This window comes from Arachis ipaensis, chromosome B7, assembly GCF_059453495.1.
Source record: "Arachis ipaensis isolate K30076 ecotype BB chromosome B7, ASM5945349v1, whole genome shotgun sequence".
In the NCBI taxonomy this organism is placed as follows: domain Eukaryota; kingdom Viridiplantae; phylum Streptophyta; class Magnoliopsida; order Fabales; family Fabaceae; genus Arachis; species Arachis ipaensis.
In genome coordinates this window covers 19,801,940-19,821,473 of record NC_142442.1, presented here as the reverse complement: position 1 = coordinate 19,821,473, position 19,534 = coordinate 19,801,940, and the positions used below count along the sequence as shown (strand labels likewise).

Below are 19,534 nucleotides of genomic sequence, written 5' to 3'. Positions count from 1 at the left end.
GCTCTTTGCGAAGTAAGGGGGTGTCACCTGCAATGACACTCCGACGCCCAAGTCAGTAGATTGTATAGGTGATGCGAAAGCTGAGAATAGGGTGACGTACCTTGGGGGAGGGGTAGGACATTCCCCATATATACCTTGTCAGGAGTGGGTCCCACGAAGGTAGACCCACCTTCCTCGAAGCTTTCCAATACAGCTATAGCAGTGAGCTGTAGAGGATGCGTGTCCGGGTCGACTTCCGGGTGTCTCACGCCCATGCGTTCGGGTCGGGTGACCCGTGGATCGGGTCAGTAAGCACGTCGTTTGGGCCGGGCCGTAACAGTGCCCCCAACGCGCCAGCAATGGCCGTCAGTGCCGTTGGTGACGCGTCATATTCTCCCCTGCACATTGTCGCTTGGTCGGCCGCTCGTGGAGGGGACGCGCTTCTTGTGCGAGTGAGTCTGCTCCTTGTCGTTGGGATAACCTTTGTCGCCTCGTTCCTTACAGTAGGCATTTAATGCTCATAATGGGTTATTTCAAACGCTGCGAGTAAAGACTGTTTTGTCCTTGCCTTTCGCGCTTCTTGAGTTAGTTTTCTAACTCCCCCCAGTTTTGCGTTCCATTTTCTCTTCAGTGCCTGATTCTTTTCTACTTCCATCTTTTTCCCTCTCGAATTTCCTACTGCGATTTCTGTATCCTTGTGCATTCGCTCTTTCTTACTTCCTTTCGAATCCTTGCAATTGTCCTGGTAAGCACTCGTCCCTCGCTCTCTGTTCCATGTTTATTTTATCTTCATTGTCTATGCTCCTGTATGCATGCTGCTCTCCTGATTTGACTTGTATGTTGGATGACATTAGTGTTAGGTAGGTGCATTAGGGGGGGTTACCATTCCATGGTATTAGTTTTTAGGTTTTTACTTAGGATTTGCTTCGGCCATGCTTGGTTGCAGTTATTGAATAGGCTAAATGTAGTTTCTGGACCTTTTTCGAACTCCCGACCTCGTAGACTAACTGAGTGGTGCCCCCACTGTAGGTATGGCCCCACGTCACGTTACACGAGGTTCCACCTCAAGCGCGGCTTACGACCAGTACGCTTGGGTGACTTCCGACGTGAAGGATTCCCCAAACCAAATGGGTGAGGAGGAGCTGACCGAGTTCCGCCAAGCCGAGTACTTGTGCGGCGGGACCGATGAGGAATCTAATTACGATGTTTTCGTCCCCGCCCCTCACGAACGGATATACGAACTCAACCCCCACTCCCCCCGAGTTGCCGACTGGATCTGGTTCTACAAGGCAATGTTTACCCAATTGGGGGTTCGCCTTCCTTTTTCTTCTTTCCAAATGGCGCTCCTTAACCGGTGTTCCGTGGCGCCATCGCAGTTGCATCCGAATAGTTGGGCTTCCATCCGCTGTTTCGAGATGGTGTGTGAATATTTAGAGCTGCCGGTATCTGTCAACGTTTTTCTTTATCTCTTTAACCTTACGAATCCTTCCAAAGAAGGGAAAGCAAGGAAAGGGTTCATGTCCTTCTAGTCTGCCCAGGGTCGGAGGAATTTTGGCTTGTTTGAGGACTCTTACCACGGGTTCAAGGACAAGTATTTCAAGGTGCGCCCAGTTAAAGGTCGCCATCCCTTCTGGCTATCATTGGAGGGGCAGCGCCTCATCCCGACATATTGGAGTTTCGGGGCGGGGTCCAATACCTTTATCAAGGTAACATACAAAGGAATGTCCTCTGTGGACAAAAAGATTGCCGACGTGTTGTTGGCTATTTTTGGAAAAAACCATGTGAACCCCCATCTCCTTATGAGTGACCGGGAGGTCGCTAGAAATTATATTTGTGAGTAGCTTTAACTTGCATTTCCTGCGCTACTGTTGCTTTGATTTGTTATGCCGATTTAACGACTAACCTGTTTGTTGAGTTAAGAAATTAACTTAATTAATTAGTGATAACAAACATTATTTTTTGGCAAAATAAATAATTAGATTTGTTTAATTAATAAGTATATGTTGCTAATTATTTATTATATGTTGCAGGCCAAAATCTGATTTACAATCCAACTTGAATAAAAAATAAAACAAGGCAAATGGGCTGAATGGTAAGTGTGAATAAAGACAAGCCCAAGTCATTCATTTCAAACAAAATTCATCAAAGAAGCATAGCAAAGCACCAACGGGCTGAAGTAGAGAAGAACCCGATCCAAGCCTGAAATTGTTTTTTAATTTCCCACCATCTTGCTCCAACCAATGCAACGTTCCTCTCCTCTCTAATCAAGTCACATCAAGACTTCAGAAAAGTAAGAAAGAGAATGAGAATAAAAGCTTCCTCCATAAGCCAGTAACCAAAGAAGCAAGAAAGAGAAAATCTAAGCTTTAAGCACAGAAGCTAAAACAGAAAATCTAATCCAAATCAAGCTTAGGTTAAAGGTAATCCATCTCATCTTGCATGCATCAGATCTTCATCCCTTCTTCCCAACTCTATGTACTATCCGAAAATGGCATTCAAGGTAAAGTTGATCTCTGTTCTTCACTGCTACAAATCCACGGTCACAAAAGATTCTTGGGGACCAAGTTGCATCTCTATGGTTTAGATTTGGTTGACCATTGTAAGACAATCTCGGTTACTCCTACATGGCTTTCGGTCAAGTTGGAGAAGTCAGAAGCAAAGATCCTACTTTGATGTTTGAGAAGAAAAAGTGAGATTGTGGGTTGGTGAAGCTCAAGGCTCAAGGTGTTGACCTTGGAGGAAGAACCAAGCAACATGCAAGGAGATAAAAGAAGCTTGCTGTTCACTCAGAAAGCAAGGAGAGAAAACCAGTGAATAGAGGTTTTGTTCTGAGAGAGCTCTTTGAAGAAGTTCAACTAACTGGACAGTGTAACCTAAATCAAAGGTGCATTCCGCCAGTATGAAGAACTGAATCAGAGGCTTGCTAATCTGGTTTTTCGCATAGCACAGAGGCTGTTGATGAAGTCAATCTCCTTCATGTTTTACAGATTGTAATGTACTTTTCTATGTTTATCTTTCTGTAATTTCTTGTGAGAAAAGGCATATTGAGAGAGCTCAAGTAAAAGCCATAAGTGGAAAAAGGCTGAGTGAAACACTTGAGAGAAAAGCCTAGAGTTATTTTCAGATTTTTTTAGGTATGTATATGTCTTGTATCTTGTACCTGTGAGGTATCCCTTTCTTAGTTGGGTTAGCACTAAGAGTGAATAGTTAGGTATTAGCATAGCCAATGTCAAGTTAGGTTAGAACTTGAGTGTGAAAGGATTGGGTCAATCCTGTGTTATTGATGTATGTAATACTGTTAACTATAGTGAAATTCTTCCATAGTTGTGGAGGAGACTGGATGTAGGTTGCATAGCACAAGGCAACCGAACCAGGATACATGCTGGTGTTAGCTTTTCTCTTCTCTGCTGTGTTCTATTTTCTGATATTCATGAGACAAAAATAAATTGTCTCATAAATTTCCGCTGCTAAGTTAAAACAGAATCAGAATTGCAAATATGTTTTAAAAGGGTAACAACAGCAACTAAAAGGAAGGCATAGATTCAACCCCCCTTCTCTAAGCCTACCACAACCTTCAATTGGTATCAGGAGCTAAGGCCTCAAGAATCAAGCTTAACCGCTTGGAGCAAAGATCCAATGGCGAACAATCTGGGCACAACCACAGTTGCCTACACCCTCACTGAAGGCCAGTCAAACAACAAGCCACCTTTCTTTAACGGAAAGAACTATTCCTACTGGAAAGAAAGGATAAGGATCTTCATCCAATCCATTGACTACAACTTATGGAAGATCGTTGTGAGTGGTCCCAAGATCCCAACAAAAATAAGTGCTGATGGAGTGGTGACTCCGAAAGAAGAAGCTGAATGGAATGAAGATGACAAAAAGAAGATAGAACTGAACGCTAAAGCAATCAACCTTCTTCATTGTGCTATCAGCTTTGAAGAGTACCGGAAGGTGTCTAGATGCAAGACAGCCAAAGAAATCTGGGAAAAACTCCAGGTTACACATGAAGGCACCAAACAAGTAAAAGAAACGAGGATTGATATGCTGCGAAAAGAGTACGAGATGTTTAGCATGAAGGATGGAGAAAGCATTGATGAAGCATTTGAGAGATTCTCAATCATAATCAACAACCTTGATGCTATGGGTACAAACTATGCAGAACAAACCTTGGTGAGAAAACTCCTTAGAAGCCTCACAAAAGAGTGGGAAAACACTGCCACTGTCCTAACCGAGAGTAACAACATAAGTCCCATAACCTATGATGAGTTGAGAGGAAAACTCCTTGCTTATGAAGCCACACACACAAACACAGACTCAAAGAAAAAGGGAATAGCCCTCAAGTCACAAATAGAACCGAAAGAGAGTGAGTCTACTGATGATATTTCAGATGACGAGCTTTTGTTTTTTGCTAGGAGATTTAGAAGGATGATGAAAAGCAAGGACAAATACAAGGGTTCAAGTTCAAAGGAGCAAAAGACAGACTTGAGCAAGGTGACGTGTCATCATTGCAAAGAGGCTGGGCACTTCAAGTCAAACTGTCCAAAGCTCAAAAAGGAGGACAAAGGCAAGAAGGAAAGGAAGAGAGTACAAATGGCAGCTTGGGAAGATCTTGAGAATGACTCAAATGAAGAAGAAAAATCTGAAGGAGATGACAAAGACTGCTTCATGGCTGGAAACAACAATCTTGATGAGGTAAACTACTATGATTTAACCATTGAGGACTTGCATGTTATTATTGATGATCTCACTTTAAACACATCAAAACTGCTTGATAAATACAATGAGTGCAGATCTGAAAGAGATGTGTTAAGAGCTGAAAATGATTTTTTAAAAGAAAAAGTGAAGGAAACTGAATGTGCTTTAGACATCATTGAAGAAAACAGATTTCTAAAATCTGAACTTGAAAAATTAAAAGGAAAGCACATTGTGGATCTTTCTCATGAGTTAATTGCTGAAAATAAAAGATTAAATGATATGATTAAAAGGCTGAATGGTGACTTAGCAAAATTTGCTCAAGGTTCTAGCAACTTGGACAAATTACTTGCAAGTCAAAGACCATTGTTTGAAAAATCTGGTTTAGGCTACATAGCCAAGGAAGATGTAGTTTCTAACACTTCCTCTATAAAATTTGTGGCCTCTTCATCAAATACCAAATCCATACCAAACAAATCAGGTATCAGATATGTTTCAACATGTGAAGAAAAATCTGATGAAGAATACACAATTGAAACTGAGCCTTCACCAAAAACTGAACCGAGTTCAAACCGGCCAGGTTTGGGTTATATTTCGAAAAATGAGGCTGCTTTCAAGAAACCAACTTTTTACAACAAAACCTCATTTTTGAAAGGCAAAAATATTCAAAAAAATTATGGTGAAAATGCTTTTGCAAAGAGGAATAACTTTATTAAAAATCAGTTTGTCAAAAGAAATGCATCTCCTCCATGAACCAGAAAATTTCAAAGCTTTAATCATTTCAAGCAATATAACTCACATCAGTTTCAGCAACACACACCAGAAAATCATTGTGTTAATTGCAAGAAATTTGGTCACTCATATGCACAATGCTTCATTGAAAAGAGAGTTGTAGGAAACAAAGTCTACAATGTTGTTTGTGATTTCAGTGCACTTGGGCAACCAAGATGGATTAACTTCAAAGGATCCAAATTAATTTGGATACCTAAGGCTACTTGAAACTCATCATGCAGATTTGCCTGGCATCCAAGAACAAAAAGAACATGTGGTACATGGATAGTGGATGTTCAAGGCACATGACTGGAAGGTCAACCTACTTCATCAAACTAAATAAGTATGATGGAGGTTTTGTGACCTTTGGAGATGATGGTAAAGGTAAAATCATTGCTGTTGGAAAAGTAGGTAATGAGCAATCTACTTTCATTGATGATGTGCTTTTGGTTTGTGGTTTAAAGCACAATCTTTTGAGTATAAGTCAGCTGTGCAATTTAGGATATTTAGTTGTTTCCAAAAAGCTTGAATACTGTGTTGTTAATGAAAAAACAAATGAAGTGATGTTTGTTGCCAAGCGTTTCAATAATATGTATGGACTTACTCTTGATGAACTAAAGAATCAAAATGTAGCTTGTCTTCACTCTAAAGAATCTGAAAAGTGGCTATGGCACAAGAGATTGGGCCATGCAAGTATGTTTCAAATAAACAAACTTGTAAAGAAAGAATTAGTAAGAGGTCTTCCTTTGATAAAGTTTGACTAAGACATCACTTGTGATGCTTGCCAAATGGGAAAACAAACAAAAAGTTCTTTTAAACCAAAGGAAGACATCTCTACTAAAAGACCACTTGAGTTGCTACACATTGATTTATTTGGTCCAACAAGAACTCAAAGCCTAGGTGGTAAACATTATGGTTTAGTAATTGTGGATGACTATACTAGGTTTGGTTGGGTTTTATTTCTTGCACACAAAAATGAAGCCTTTTCGGCCTTTGAACCTTTTTGCAAGAAAATTCAAAATGAAAAGGATTTGAAAATCTCTTCTATAAGAAGCGATCATGGAACTGAATTTGAAAATAATTTGTTTGAATCCTTTTGTGAGGAATTTGGAATATCTCACAACTTCTCTTGTCCAAGAACACCACAACAAAATGGTGTTGTGGAAAGAAGAAATAGAAGCCTACAAGAGATGACAAGAGCCATGCTTTGTGAGAGTAATGTTCCAAAATTCCTTTGGGCTGAAGCGGTTAACACAGCTTGCCACATTTTAAATAGAACAATCATAAGGAAATTTTTGAAGAAAACCTCTTATGAACTTTGGAAAGGCTACCCACCAAACTTAGATTACTTGCACATCTTTGGATGCAAATATTTTGTTTTAAATAACAAAGAAAATTTAGGAAAATTTGATCCAAAGGCTTATGAGTGTTTGTTTGTAGGATATTCCACAACTAGTAAAGCATATAGGGTTTATCATCAAGATGCTAGGATTATTGAGGAGTCCATACATGTTACATTTTATGATACTAACTTGGTACAAAGCTTTTTAGAAGAATGTGATGCAGGAAATCAAGTTCAAAAGGAAGGTGAAGCTGCTCAAAATCAAGAAAAAGAGAGTTCTGGACAAGCTGAACTAGAAACTGCTAATGCTGAGAATTCAAGAGACAATTCCATTTTGTCTCATGAATCTGAAGGAAATCCTGCAGTCAGCAGCGTTCAGAATCCCTTGGTGAATGAATCTGCCTCCAAGTCCACCAGACCTCGTGAATGGAGATTCTTGAAGAATTATCCTGAGGAATTTGTCATTGGGGACGTCTCTCATGGAGTGCAAACAAGGTCTTCCACTAGAAAGGCAAATGAAGGATCAAACATTGCCCTTCTTTCACAAATAGAGCCTCAAAACGTCAAGGAAGCACTTAGTGAACCTTCTTGGGTTAAAGCTATGGAGGACGAGCTTCTTGAGTTTGAAAAGAACCAAGTATGGACTTTGGTTCCAAGGCCAAGTGGAAAGAAAGTGACCGGCACCAAGTGGATTTTTCGGAACAAGTTGGGAGAAGATGGTAACATTGCAAGAAACAAGGCAAGGCTAGTGGCTCAAGGATATGACCAAGAAGAAGGAATAGACTTTGATGAATCCTTTGCCCCTGTTGCCCGAATGGAAGCCATAAGACTTCTCTTAGCTTATGCTGCATTTTGTGGTTTTAAATTATACTAAATGGATGTGAAATGTGCATTTTTGAATGGAGTGATAGATAGAGAAGTGTATGTGGAGCAGCCTCCTGGTTTTGAAAATAAAGAGCATTTTGATCATGTTTTCAAACTATCTAAAGCTCTCTATGGTTTAAGACAAGCTCCTAGAGCTTGGTATGAGAGACTTAGCTCTTTTCTTTTGAAAAATGGTTTTCAAAGAGGCACCACTAACACAACTCTATTCATCAAGAACTCTAATGATTCTTTTATTCTAGTCCAAATATATGTTGATGACATTATTTTTGGATCAGCAAATGAATCCCTTTGTTCTGAATTTGGAAAACTCATGACAAGTGAATTTGACATGAGTATGATGGGTGAACTTAATTTCTTCCTTGGGCTGCAAATTAAACAAACTGAAAAAGGTATTTTCATTCATCAAGAGAAGTATGTCAAGGAATTAGTTAAGAAATTTGGTATGGAAAATGCCAAACCCATGGGAACTCCCATGCATCCTAATTCTAAATTAGATAAAGGAGATACTGAGAAAGATGTTGATGAGACTAAGTATAGAGGAATGATTGGCTCTCTTATATACTTAACTTCCTCTAGACCCGATATTGTGCAAAGTGTTAGATTGTGTTCTAGGTTCCAATCCAAACCAAAAGAGTCACATCTTTCTGCAGTTAAAAGGATCATTAGATATGTTCATGGCACATCTAATTTTGGTCTTTGGTATCCTAAGATTGATGATTTTTCTGCAGTTGGTTATTGTGATGCAGATTTTGCTGGTGATAGAGTTGATAGAAGGAGCACTTCTGGTTTATGTTGCTTCCTTGGGAAGTCCTTAAATGTATGGTCAAGTAAGAAGCAACCAACAGAGGCCCTTTCCACTGCAGAGGCTGAGTATATAGCTGCTTCCTCTTGTTGTTCTCAGCTTTTATGGTTAAAAATGCAGCTTGCTGATTACAAATTAAATGCTGAAAATATTCCCCTGCTGTGTGATAATATGAGTGCCATTAATATTTCTAAAAATCCAGTTTTGCACTCTAGGACTAAACATATGAAGTGAAATTTCACTCAATAAGAGAACATGTCCAAAAGGGGGATATTAGTATTCAATTTGTTAAATCAGAGGAGCAATTAGCAGATATTTTTACAAAACCATTAGCTGAGGATAGATTCTGCATACTTAGGACTTGTCTAGGAATCTTGAGTTATGATTCTTTGTTTGAAAAATGCTGATGTATTTGCTGGAGCTTTTTGTCTCAAAAACAGGCATGAGACAATTCTGGGCAGGTGATGAACGTTTCCATCAAGTCAGCGTGTTCTGGGCTTATTTCAAATGAACCTCAATCTGGGCCAACCTCAATATTCAGATCAAGAGTGGTCCAAATGTGTTTCATTAATCTCATATCACTTCAAGGCCCTAACATGAATGTTACAATCTTGTTTGTTATTTTTGATGACTTGTGTATTTCATAAAAGGTTTTCAATAAATGTTTTGTGGCCCAAAAGGTTTTCAAGAGGATTTAATTTTGGCCCAAAAAGGTGTTTCAGGTTAATTTTGTTGTTTTTCTCAAATTTTAAAATTAACTTCCCTTTTATTTTTTAAAATCAAATAAAATCTTTCTTAAATGAGGTCATGTCTTTTCAAGTCTTTTCAAATGGTGATGCAGTTGCATGGTTTTGGAAATCCACTTTTTGGGTATGGTTACCAACACTCGCTCTCTTCCCTCCATAACTTCTCCACACACTCTTCGGTTTCTTCCCACTCACTTTACTGCTTCTCTTCCCTCAAAAGACTGAAACTAACCAAATGAGGAAGAAAACCATTCCTAAAAGGCCTCCTCGTGAAAAGATTTACAAGCCACCCACAAAGCCTTCCACTCGCTCTCAAGACCGGACCTTTACCCCTTCTCCTTCTCCTCCTACCTCTCCTCCTCGCTGTGACCCCATGGCTCGGACCAAGAACACTCCAAGGTTCCCTGGCTCTGCCAAGCCAACGCCACCACCGAAAGTCACACCATCCAAGTTAGGTTCATCAAAACCGAGTTCATCCAAAGGGAAGCGTTCTGCAGCACCAGAACCTCTACCTGAGTCCACACAACCAAAGTCTAGGTCTGTTCCATCACGTTCTCAAAGAGGTAAAATTCAAGTTCCTCTCACATCTGTTAGAGAACCATACATTGATCCTTTTGCTCACAAATCACACTATATGACATCTCACTCAGACTTTAACCCCCATCGTTTCAAATCTGCCATGAACCACGATTTCTATGAGGGAGTCATTCAGTATCGTACTCTATGTCCATCTTTTCTGGCTGATTTACCTGATTTGAAAAAGAAAGGTTTCCTTTTGTTGAAAATTTGAAATTTTTAGACTGGAATCACCTTTTCAAAATAAAAAAACCTGTATATCCTCAGTTGGTCAAAGAATTTTATGCAAACATGACTTACCATGAAGGAAGTGTGCATTCGTATGTTAAGGGCCGAGACATATTTCTAAATAATGAAACTATCAGTGATGCCTTGAAGTATACTGATGTTGGGCCTTGTGCCTACACTTCGGTTAAGTGGGATGAAGGTGTTGGAATTTCCTATCATGATGCATTGGCTCACATCTGTGAACATGTTTCTCTAATTGATGGTATTACACCCACTCACAAAACCCTAGGATATGAGCGTGCTCAATTGCACCGAATGGTCAATCATGTTATTCTGCCTCAAAGCGGCTCATATCAAAGGGTTTCCTACACTGATACTCTTGTTTTATATGCCATTCTCACCAAAACTGAAATTTCATTTGCATACTTGATGGTTAGATATATGTTTGACTCTGTTAGGAGTGAAAAGGACAAAGCACTCCCTTATGGCATGTTTCTAACTTGCATATTTGAACATTTTGGTGTTGACTTGACCAATGAGAAATATGAAAATAGACATTCATACCTAAAGGGGGGGTGGTTCAGTGAAACAGAACAAAGGACCCACTAGATCTGAAAGAGTCGTCCTAGATGATGAAGATGAGGACTTTGTCCCTGAGAATTCTCTTGCTCCTTCCACCGAGGGTACTTCCATTTCCACTGGGAAGAAATCCACTTTGCTGAATGTGGTCAAGGATGTTGCTCAAGAGTTTGTCTCCCAATCGAATCACTTGATTGAATTGAGCAAAGAGCGAAGGAAGCTGGCGAGCAAACATGAGAACTTCCTGAAGAAATCAAGAGATAGAGTGGCTGTGCTCATGACCTTCATTGATAACCTTCAAAATGATGAAGACATTGCCACTGATGCTGAAGATAAAGCTGCCTCGGAGGGGGAATGGTTCTGATGCCTAGGATTTGTCTCATAAAATCTGCTGATGCTGCTCATTTTTTGTCTCATAAACTCTGTTTTATTTTGCTACTGTTTGGTATACTCTTGTTGTCTTGGATAACTGTAATAACTTTGAACACTGATGCACTTTTAGTTCTTTCGTTAGTTATCTTGGCTGTGCACTAACCTTTCTTGCAGGGTTTATAGTGCTATTTTTGTTGATCTTGCATGTTATCCGCCCTTGATGACAAAAGGGGGAGTAATAGCTATTAAAAGTTGTTTTTGCTTTTTGATTCAGTTGAATGATGCTACTGATTTTTTGATTAGTCAGTTGATTGATGCTGATAATTTATTGATGCTGCTAATTCTTTTCTGAAATTTGTTTCGGATTAGAACTGAACTTTGTTTTTGCAAATTGTTTTTGTTTTACAATATGCTTTGGCTGTTGTCATGATAAGAAATACTGGGCTGAATATGTGTTGCTGGTTATATAGAATCCCTTAGTCAAGTTACATCTTGAATAGCTCCTTTTTTTTAAGCTTAATATAAACAGGAACAAAAAGGAAAGAGCATAGATTCAGGGGGAGCTATTGTTGAAAAGGAAAGGGGGAGCAACACATTAGCAAGCAACATCATTCAAAGGGAGTCTCTAAAACCTTACTCAAACTCATTTCCTTTTTATTGTTGCTTAAATCATGTTTGTCAACAAGGGGGAGATTGTTGAGTTAAGAAATTAACTTAATTAATTAGTGATGACAAACATTATTTTTTGGCAAAATAAATAATTAGATTTGTTTAATTAATAAGTATATGTTGCTAATTATTTATTATATGTTGCAGGCCAAAATCTGATTTACAGTCCAACTTGAATGGAAAATAAAACAAGGCAAATGGGCTGAATGGTAAGTGTGAATAAAGACAAGCCCAAGTCATTCATTTCAAACAAAATTCATCAAAGAAGCATAGCAAAGTACCAACGGGTTGAAGTAGAGAAGAACCCGATCCAAGCCTGAAATTATTTTTCAATTTCCCACTATCTTGCTCCAACCAAAGCAACGTTCCTCTCCTCTCTAATCAAGTCACATCAAGACTTCAGAAAAGTAAGAAAGAGAATGAGAAGAAAAGCTTCCTCCATAAGCCAGTAACCAAAGAAGCAAGAAAGAGAAAATCTAAGCTTGAAGCACAGAAGCTAAAACAGAAAATCTAATCCAAATCAAGCTTAGGTTAAAGGTAATCCATCTCATCTTGCATGCATCAGATCTTCATCCCTTCTTCCCAACTTTCTGCACTATCCGAAAATGGCATTCAAGGTAAAGTTGATCTCTGTTCTTCACTGCTACAAATCCACGGTCACAAGAAATTCTTGGGGACCAAGTTGCATCTCTATGGTTTAGATTTGGTTGACCATTGGAAGACAATCTCGGTTACTCCTACATGGCTTTCGGTCAAGTTGGAGAAGTCAGAAGCAAAGATCCTACTTTGATGTTTGAGAAGAAAAAGTGAGCTTGTGGGTTGGTGAAGCTCAAGGCTCAAGGTGTTGACCTTGGAGGAAGAACCAAGCAACATGCAAGGAGATAAAAGAAGCTTGCTGTTCACTCAGAAAGCAAGGAGAGAAAACCAGTGAATAGAGGTTTTGTTCTGAGAGAGCTCTTTGAAGAAGTTCAACTAACTGGACAGTGTAACCTAAATCAAAGGTGCATTCCGCCAGTATGAAGAACTGAATCAGAGGCTTGCTAATCTGGTTTTTCGCATAGCACAGAGGCTGTTGATGAAGTCAATCTCCTTCATGTTTTACAGATTGTAATGTACTTTTCTATGTTTATCTTTCTGTAATTTCTTGTGAGAAAAGGCATATTGAGAGAGCTCAAGTAAAAGCCATAAGTGGAAAAAGGCTGAGTGAAACACTTGAGAGAAAAGCCTAGAGTTATTTTCAGATTTTTTTAGGTGTGTATATGTCTTGTATCTTGTACCTGTGAGGTATCCCTTTCTTAGTTGGGTTAGCACTAAGAGTGAATAGTTAGGTATTAGCATAGCCAATGTCAAGTTAGGTAGAACTTGAGTGTGAAAGGATTGGGTCAATCCTGTGTTATTGATGTACGTAATACTGTTAACTATAGTGAAATTCTTCCATAGTTGTGGAGGAGACTGGATGTAGGTTGCATAGCACAAGGCAACCGAACCAGGATACATGCTGGTGTTAGCTTTTCTCTTCTCTGCTGTGTTCTATTTTCTGATATTCATGAGACAAAAATAAATTGTCTCATAAATTTCCGCTGCTAAGTTAAAACAGAATCAGAATTACAAATGTGTTTTAAAAGGGTAACAACAGCAACTAAAAGGAAGGCATAGATTTAACCCCCCTTCTCTAAGCCTACCACAACCTTCAATTGGTATCAGGAGCTAAGGTCTCAAGAATCAAGCTTAACCGCTTGGAGCAAAAATCCAATGGCGAACAATCTGGGCACAACCACAGTTGCCTACACCCTCACTGAAGGCCAGTCAAACAACAAGCCACCTTTCTTTAACGAAAAGAACTATTCCTACTGGAAAGAAAGGATAAGGATCTTCATCCAATCCATTGACTACAACTTATGGAAGATCGTTGTGAGTGGTCCCAAGATCCCAACAAAAATAAGTGCTGATGGAGTGGTGACTCCGAAAGAAGAAGCCGAATGGATTGAAGATGACAAAAAGAAGATAGAACTGAACGCTAAAGCAATCAACCTTCTTCATTGTGCTATCAGCTTTGAAGAGTATCGGAAGGTGTCTAGATGCAAGACAGCCAAAGAAATCTGGAAAAAACTCCAGGTTACACATGAAGGCACCAAACAAGTAAAAGAAACGGGGATTGATATGTTGCGAAAAGAGTACGAGATGTTTAGCATGAAGGATGGAGAAAGCATTGATGAAGCATTTGAGAGATTCTCAATCATAATCAACAACCTTGATGCTATGGGTACAAACTATGCAGAACAAACCTTGGTGAGAAAACTCCTTAGAAGCCTCACAAAAGAGTGGGAAAACACTGCCACTGTCCTAACCGAGAGTAACAACATAAGTCCCATAACCTATGATGAGTTGAGAGGAAAACTCCTTGCTTATGAAGCCACACACACAAACACAGACTCAAAGAAAAAGGGAATAGCCCTCAAGTCACAAATAGAACCGAAAGAGAGTGAGTCTAGTGATGGTATTTCAGATGACGAGCTTTTGTTTTTTGCTAGGAGATTTAGAAGGATGATGAAAAGCAAGGGCAAATACAAGGGTTCAAGTTCAAAGGAGCAAAAGACAGACTTGAGCAAGGTGACGTGTCATCATTGCAAGGAGGCTGGGCACTTCAAGTCAAACTGTCCAAAGCTCAAAAAGGAGGACAAAGGCAAGAAGGAAAGGAAGAGAGTACTCATGGCAGCTTGGGAAGATCTTGAGAATGACTCAAATGAAGAAGAAGAATCTGAAGGAGATGACAAAGAGGAAAAAGTCGGTACTGGCGAGGGCTCGATTTTCAATCCACAATTTGAAGAGGATGATGTGACGGTTATCCACAACCCAAAGAGGAAGAAGTCGTCTTCCAGCCCTGAAGGAGCCCTCACTGTGATGGAGAGGAACTTCGATGCCGGGAACTTTATAGACTCCCAGTTGCTTCCCAGCACGGAGGAATATTTCCATGGCTTGGATCTCCCTGGGCAAGCGAGGTAGATGTATTGTTCTCTCCTTCATGGCGCCGCCATAGCTAGGAAGGCCGAGTTTGAGCTGTCGCGAATGCAGTCAGTGCAGAGGAGGCTCGAGTCCTCCGTTAAGGCCAACAATCAATTTAAGGTGCAAGTTGAAATACTTCGGGAGCAGCTGTCCAAAGTAGAGAAGAAGCTCAAAGCTGCCGAGGAGAAGGCCACATTTGCTGAGGAAAAATTGAAGACTTCTGATGCAGCTGTTTCCTGGCTAACCGAGCGGGAGTTGACTTTGGAGAGCCAGCTCAACGCTGCTCAGGGTCGGGTGGCTGCTTTGGAAAAAGAACGCGACGAGGCCGCCTCATTGGCCAAGACTACTCAAACCGAAGCTGAAGAATTTAAGAAGAAGTACAAAGAGACCGTGAAACAGGGGAAGAGCGCCATCTTGATGACTGAAGAGGCCCTTAAAGCCCAAGTGAAGCTCGTGGCTCCTGACTTTGACACGTCGGCAATCGCGGTCTTTAAAACCATCAAGGACGGCAAGATTGTCGATATGCCGAAGAAGTGATCTCCGTACTCTTGTATGTTTTGTAATTTTTTGTTTTTGTGGACCTTGTCGTGTAGTTTGATGAACTTTGTGGTTGTGCATGTTGGATCTTGTAACTTGGAATTGTTGTAGTAGTCGCCTGTTCAGCTTGTGATTACTATTTTTTCCCGCTTACTCGATAGTGCATTTTCGTTCTATTTTATTACTATTTTGTTGGTATTGGCTTGTCGCTTGCATTTTTTTTACCGTTGCTTTGGTAATTTGACAAAGCCAAGTTGTGGCTTCATTAGTGCTACAGCCATTTGTTATGGTGTTAACTTAGTTGGTTTTCGGGGTGATCAGTCCCGGGATACCGTGTCGTTGCCTCGTTTAGCATGTATCATAAGAAATTTGTTATCGTGAGATGTATAAAAGGGAAAAAGTAAATTTAACAAGTGAACATTTATCGGCAGTTGAACAAGTCTATTGCAATGATAAGTATTTAACAGAAGTAAATTATTTGATGTTAAAGCGAAACCCGGGTCTTACTGAGCTGGTCAAGTTGCCTATTCGGCGTGTTTGGACTAAGAATAAAATCTTCTTAAGTTACCCGCGTTCTACGTTCTCGGGACTTCCTTGCCGTCGAGTCTTTCCAACTTGTAGGCACCCTTACCAATCACCTCTTTGACCCTGTAAGGGCCTTCCTAGTTAGCCGTCAGCTTACCTTCCCCCTGAATCGGCATCCCGATGTCGTTGCGCCGCAGGACCAGGTCATTTTGTTCGAATTCTCTCCTGAGTACTTTGGCGTTGTAGCGCAGGGCCATTCTTTGCTTCAGCGCTGCTTCTGACAAATGGGCCATTTCTCTAGCCTCGTCTACTAGGTCTTTCTCTACACCTTCCTCTACTCCTCCTAGAAGCAACCGTGGGCTCGGCTCGCCGACCTCTACGGGTATCATAGCATCCACCCCGTATGTCAGGCGGAATGGGGTTTCCCCTGTGGATGATTGCTGGGTTGTGCGGTAGGACCTGAGGACGGAGGCGAGTTTGTCAGCCCATGCTCCCTTTTTCTTATCAAGCCGCTTTTTTAGGCCTAGCAAGATGACCTTATTCGCGGCCTCAACTTGGCCGTTCGTCTGGGGGTGTTCCACAGATGAGAACTTTTGCTTTATGCCCAAACCGGCGAGGAACTCTGCGAACATCTTATCAGTGAACTGCGTCCCATTATTAGAGATAACGACCTCAGGGATGCCGAATCGAGTTACCACTTGTCTCCACATAAACTTCCGACAATTGGATGAGGATATGCTGGCCAGTGGCTCAGCCTCTATCCACTTGGTATAGTAGTCGATAGCAACTATGAGGTACTTGACTTGCCCTGGACTGACCGGGAAGGGTCCCAGGAAGTCGATTCCCCAATGTGAGAAAGGTCACATAGACGTCAATAGGATTAGCTCGGTTGCCAGCGCCCTGTGGAAATTGGCATTCTCCTGGCACTTGACGCATTTCCTTACGAATTCTCTGGAGTCCTTCATCATCGATGGCCAGTAATGCCCTGCTCTAATGAGCTTTCTTGCTAAAGCTTTGCCCCTGATGTGGTGACCGCAACACCCCCTCATGGACCTCTCTGAGCACATAGTCCGTTTGGTCGGGATGCAGGCATTTCAACAAGGGTTGGCTGATTCCTTTTTTAAACAACTGGCCCTGTATGATTGCATACTTGGTCGCTTCCCGCTTTATCGTTTTGGCCAGCTTGTCGTCGCTGGGGAGCCTTGCCTTCTCCAGAAAATCAATGATCGGGTCCATCCAAGAGGGTTCTGATTGAGTCAGTTGCAAGACTACAGCTGGTTCATTTACCAAACTCTGAATGAGAGACCGGTTGCCGGCCCCAGGTTTTGTGCTTGCTAGCATGGACAGGAGGTCTGCCTGTGTGTTCCTTTTCCTCGGAACGTGTTGGATCGTGACTTCCTCGAATTGTTTGCTCAACTCTTTGACCTTCTCCAGATACTTCTGTAACAGTGAATCTCTGGCTTGGTAGGTCCCATTGACCTGAGAGGTAACGACCTGCGAGTCACTGCACACCTCTAGCCTAGTGGCTCCGACCTCCCTGGCCAGGGTTAAGCCACCTAGAAGGGCGTCGTACTCCGCTTGATTGTTTGATACCGGGAACTCGAACTTGATCAACTGTTCATATATGACTCCGGCTGGGCTTTCCAGGATGATCCTGGCACCTCCGAACGTTTGGTTGGAGGCCCCATCTACGTGGAGCTTCCACCGTATGCTCGTTGTCTCGGTTGGGTTCCCCGTTACTTCTACCAAGAAATCAGCCATGACCTGCGCCTTAATCGCCTGCCTGGGTTCATGCTGCAAGTCATACTAGGATAGCTCGATAGCCCAAGTCATCATTCTTCCCGCTAACTCGGGTTTCTAGAGTACCTGGCGAATTCCCTGGTCTGTCCTCACGACCACTTGATGACCCTGGAAATACTGCCGCAATCTACGGGAAGAGGTCAGGAGTGCAAGTGCCAGCTTCTCTAATTTGCTATATCTCAATTCTGCCTCTTGCAGTGCTTTGCTCACAAAGTAAATGGGTTGTTGGATTTTCCCTTCTTCCCGCACTAAAACCACCGCCATCGCTTCATCCGTTATGGCCAAGTACAGATATAGTGGTTCTCCGACCTTGGGCTTCCTGAGAACAGGTGGTGTTGCGAGAACCTCTTTGAAATGTATGAATGCTTCCTCACACGCCGGGGTCCATTCAAATGCTATCCCCTTTCTCATCAAGTTCAAAAACGGCAGAGCTTTAGCAGCCGATGCACCGAGGAAGCGAGATAGTGCAGTGAGCCTTCCTGTCAACCTCTGGACGTCTTTGATGCACCCCGGACTCTTCATTTGGAGTATTGCTTTACACTTTTCCGAGTTCACCTCCACCCCCTTTTGGGTATCATGAACCCCAAAAATTTTCCTGCTTCCATGGCAAAGGCACACTTAAGCGGATTAAGCCTCATGCTGTGTCATCGGAGGGAGACGAACACGCTTTCTAAGTCACTTATGAGCTCTTCAGGTCGGGTGGTCTTTACTAGGATATCGTCCACGTACACCTCCACCGTTTTGCCTATTAGCAATACGTTCCGCCTAGCGTTATGAAAGTCATTTTCTCTTCGTCTGGCCGGTGCATCGGTATCTGATTGTAGCCAGAGTAAGCGTCCATGAAACTCAGATACTGATATCTTGCCGCCGCGTCGACGAGAGTATTTATGTTGGGGAGGGGGTACGAGTCCTTAGGACATGCTTTGTAAAGGTCGGAGTAACCTATACACATTCTCCATTTTTCCATTGGGTTTTTTGACCAAGACCACATTCGACAGCCAAGTCGAGTAGCCGAGTTCCCTGATAAAACCTGCTTCTAGAAGGCTGGCCGTCTGCCTGGCCACCTCCTCTGCTCGTTCTTGGGACATTTTCCTTCTCCTTTGAGCTACCGGTCTAGCGTCCGGCTTCACGGCTAGACGGTGGGACATGAGCTGGGGGTATATACCTGGCATGTCGGCCGGGGTCCAGGCAAACAACTCGACATTTGCTCTGATCATCTCCATCAGGGGCTCTTTCAAGTCGTGGGGTAGGTTTCTGTTTACGAAGGTAAACTTCTCCTCCGAGTCACCGACCCTGAACTTTTCCAGGTCCCCCTCTGGCTCTGGCCTGGGTTTATCATCAACTCTGGCGTCCAAATCGGCAAGAAAATTGCCGGACGCTTCTTTAGACTTATTTCTCAGGGAGAGGCTGGTATTGTCGCATGCGACTGCCGTCTCTAGGTCTCCCCTAATGGTCCCTACCGAACCATCATCGGCAACAAACTTCATTAGCAACATCTTGGTGAAGATCACCGCCCCAAATTCGTTGATCGTCTTCCTCCCCAGGATGAGGTTGTAGGACATGGAGTCCCTTAAGACCACAAACTCCGCCATTACCGACCTCTTCCCCCTGCCCCCACCTATGGAGACTGGGAGGGAAATTATGTCGTCCGACTTGATGAAGTTATCACCTAGGCCTACCACGCCGTGCTGGTGACCTCTGAGGTCGGCGTCTCGCAGGCCCAGGGCGTCAAAAATATTGCGAAACATGATATTGGAATCAGCCCCCTGTGTCCACCAAGATCCGCTTTACTAGGCCGGTGCCCACCCTGGCCGTGATCACCATCGGCGGACTCTCCGCAACCTCATCGAACCATTGATCCTCGGGGCCGAAAGATATCGTGGGCAACCTGCGAGAGGTCGGCGCGGGGCCCGAGGACGTAGCTAGAATCTTGGCATCCTTCTTACTAGCCGACTTCGACCTGGGGGGACATCCCTTCCAATCACCACGTTCACCACGGTGAGGGCACACTCTGCGTCCTCCTCG

At 42.2% G+C, this 19,534-nt stretch overlaps 2 protein-coding genes and 1 pseudogene across 2 annotated transcripts; 2 read left to right on the top strand and 1 right to left on the bottom strand.

The window, feature by feature from the left end:
* Positions 1–3,615: 3,615 nt before the first annotated feature.
* LOC148550516 (uncharacterized) lies at positions 3,616–8,920 on the top strand. Its single transcript, XM_088494522.1, has 4 exons — positions 3,616–4,546; positions 5,063–5,254; positions 6,997–7,175; positions 8,915–8,920. The coding sequence occupies exons 1-4, from the start codon at positions 3,616–3,618 to the stop codon at positions 8,918–8,920; spliced, it is 1,308 nt and encodes a 435-aa protein (XP_088350648.1).
* Positions 8,921–9,281: 361 nt separating this feature from the next.
* On the top strand, positions 9,282–10,974 carry LOC148550515 (uncharacterized; annotated as a pseudogene).
* A 5,725-nt stretch (positions 10,975–16,699) lies between these two features.
* On the bottom strand, positions 16,700–19,101 carry LOC107606834 (uncharacterized). Its single transcript, XM_016308848.1, has 4 exons — positions 18,540–19,101; positions 18,268–18,451; positions 17,576–18,104; positions 16,700–17,503 (listed from the first exon to the last, which is right to left on the bottom strand). Exons 1-4 carry the CDS (start codon positions 19,099–19,101, stop codon positions 16,700–16,702), a joined length of 2,079 nt encoding a protein of 692 aa, XP_016164334.1.
* Positions 19,102–19,534: the final 433 nt, after the last annotated feature.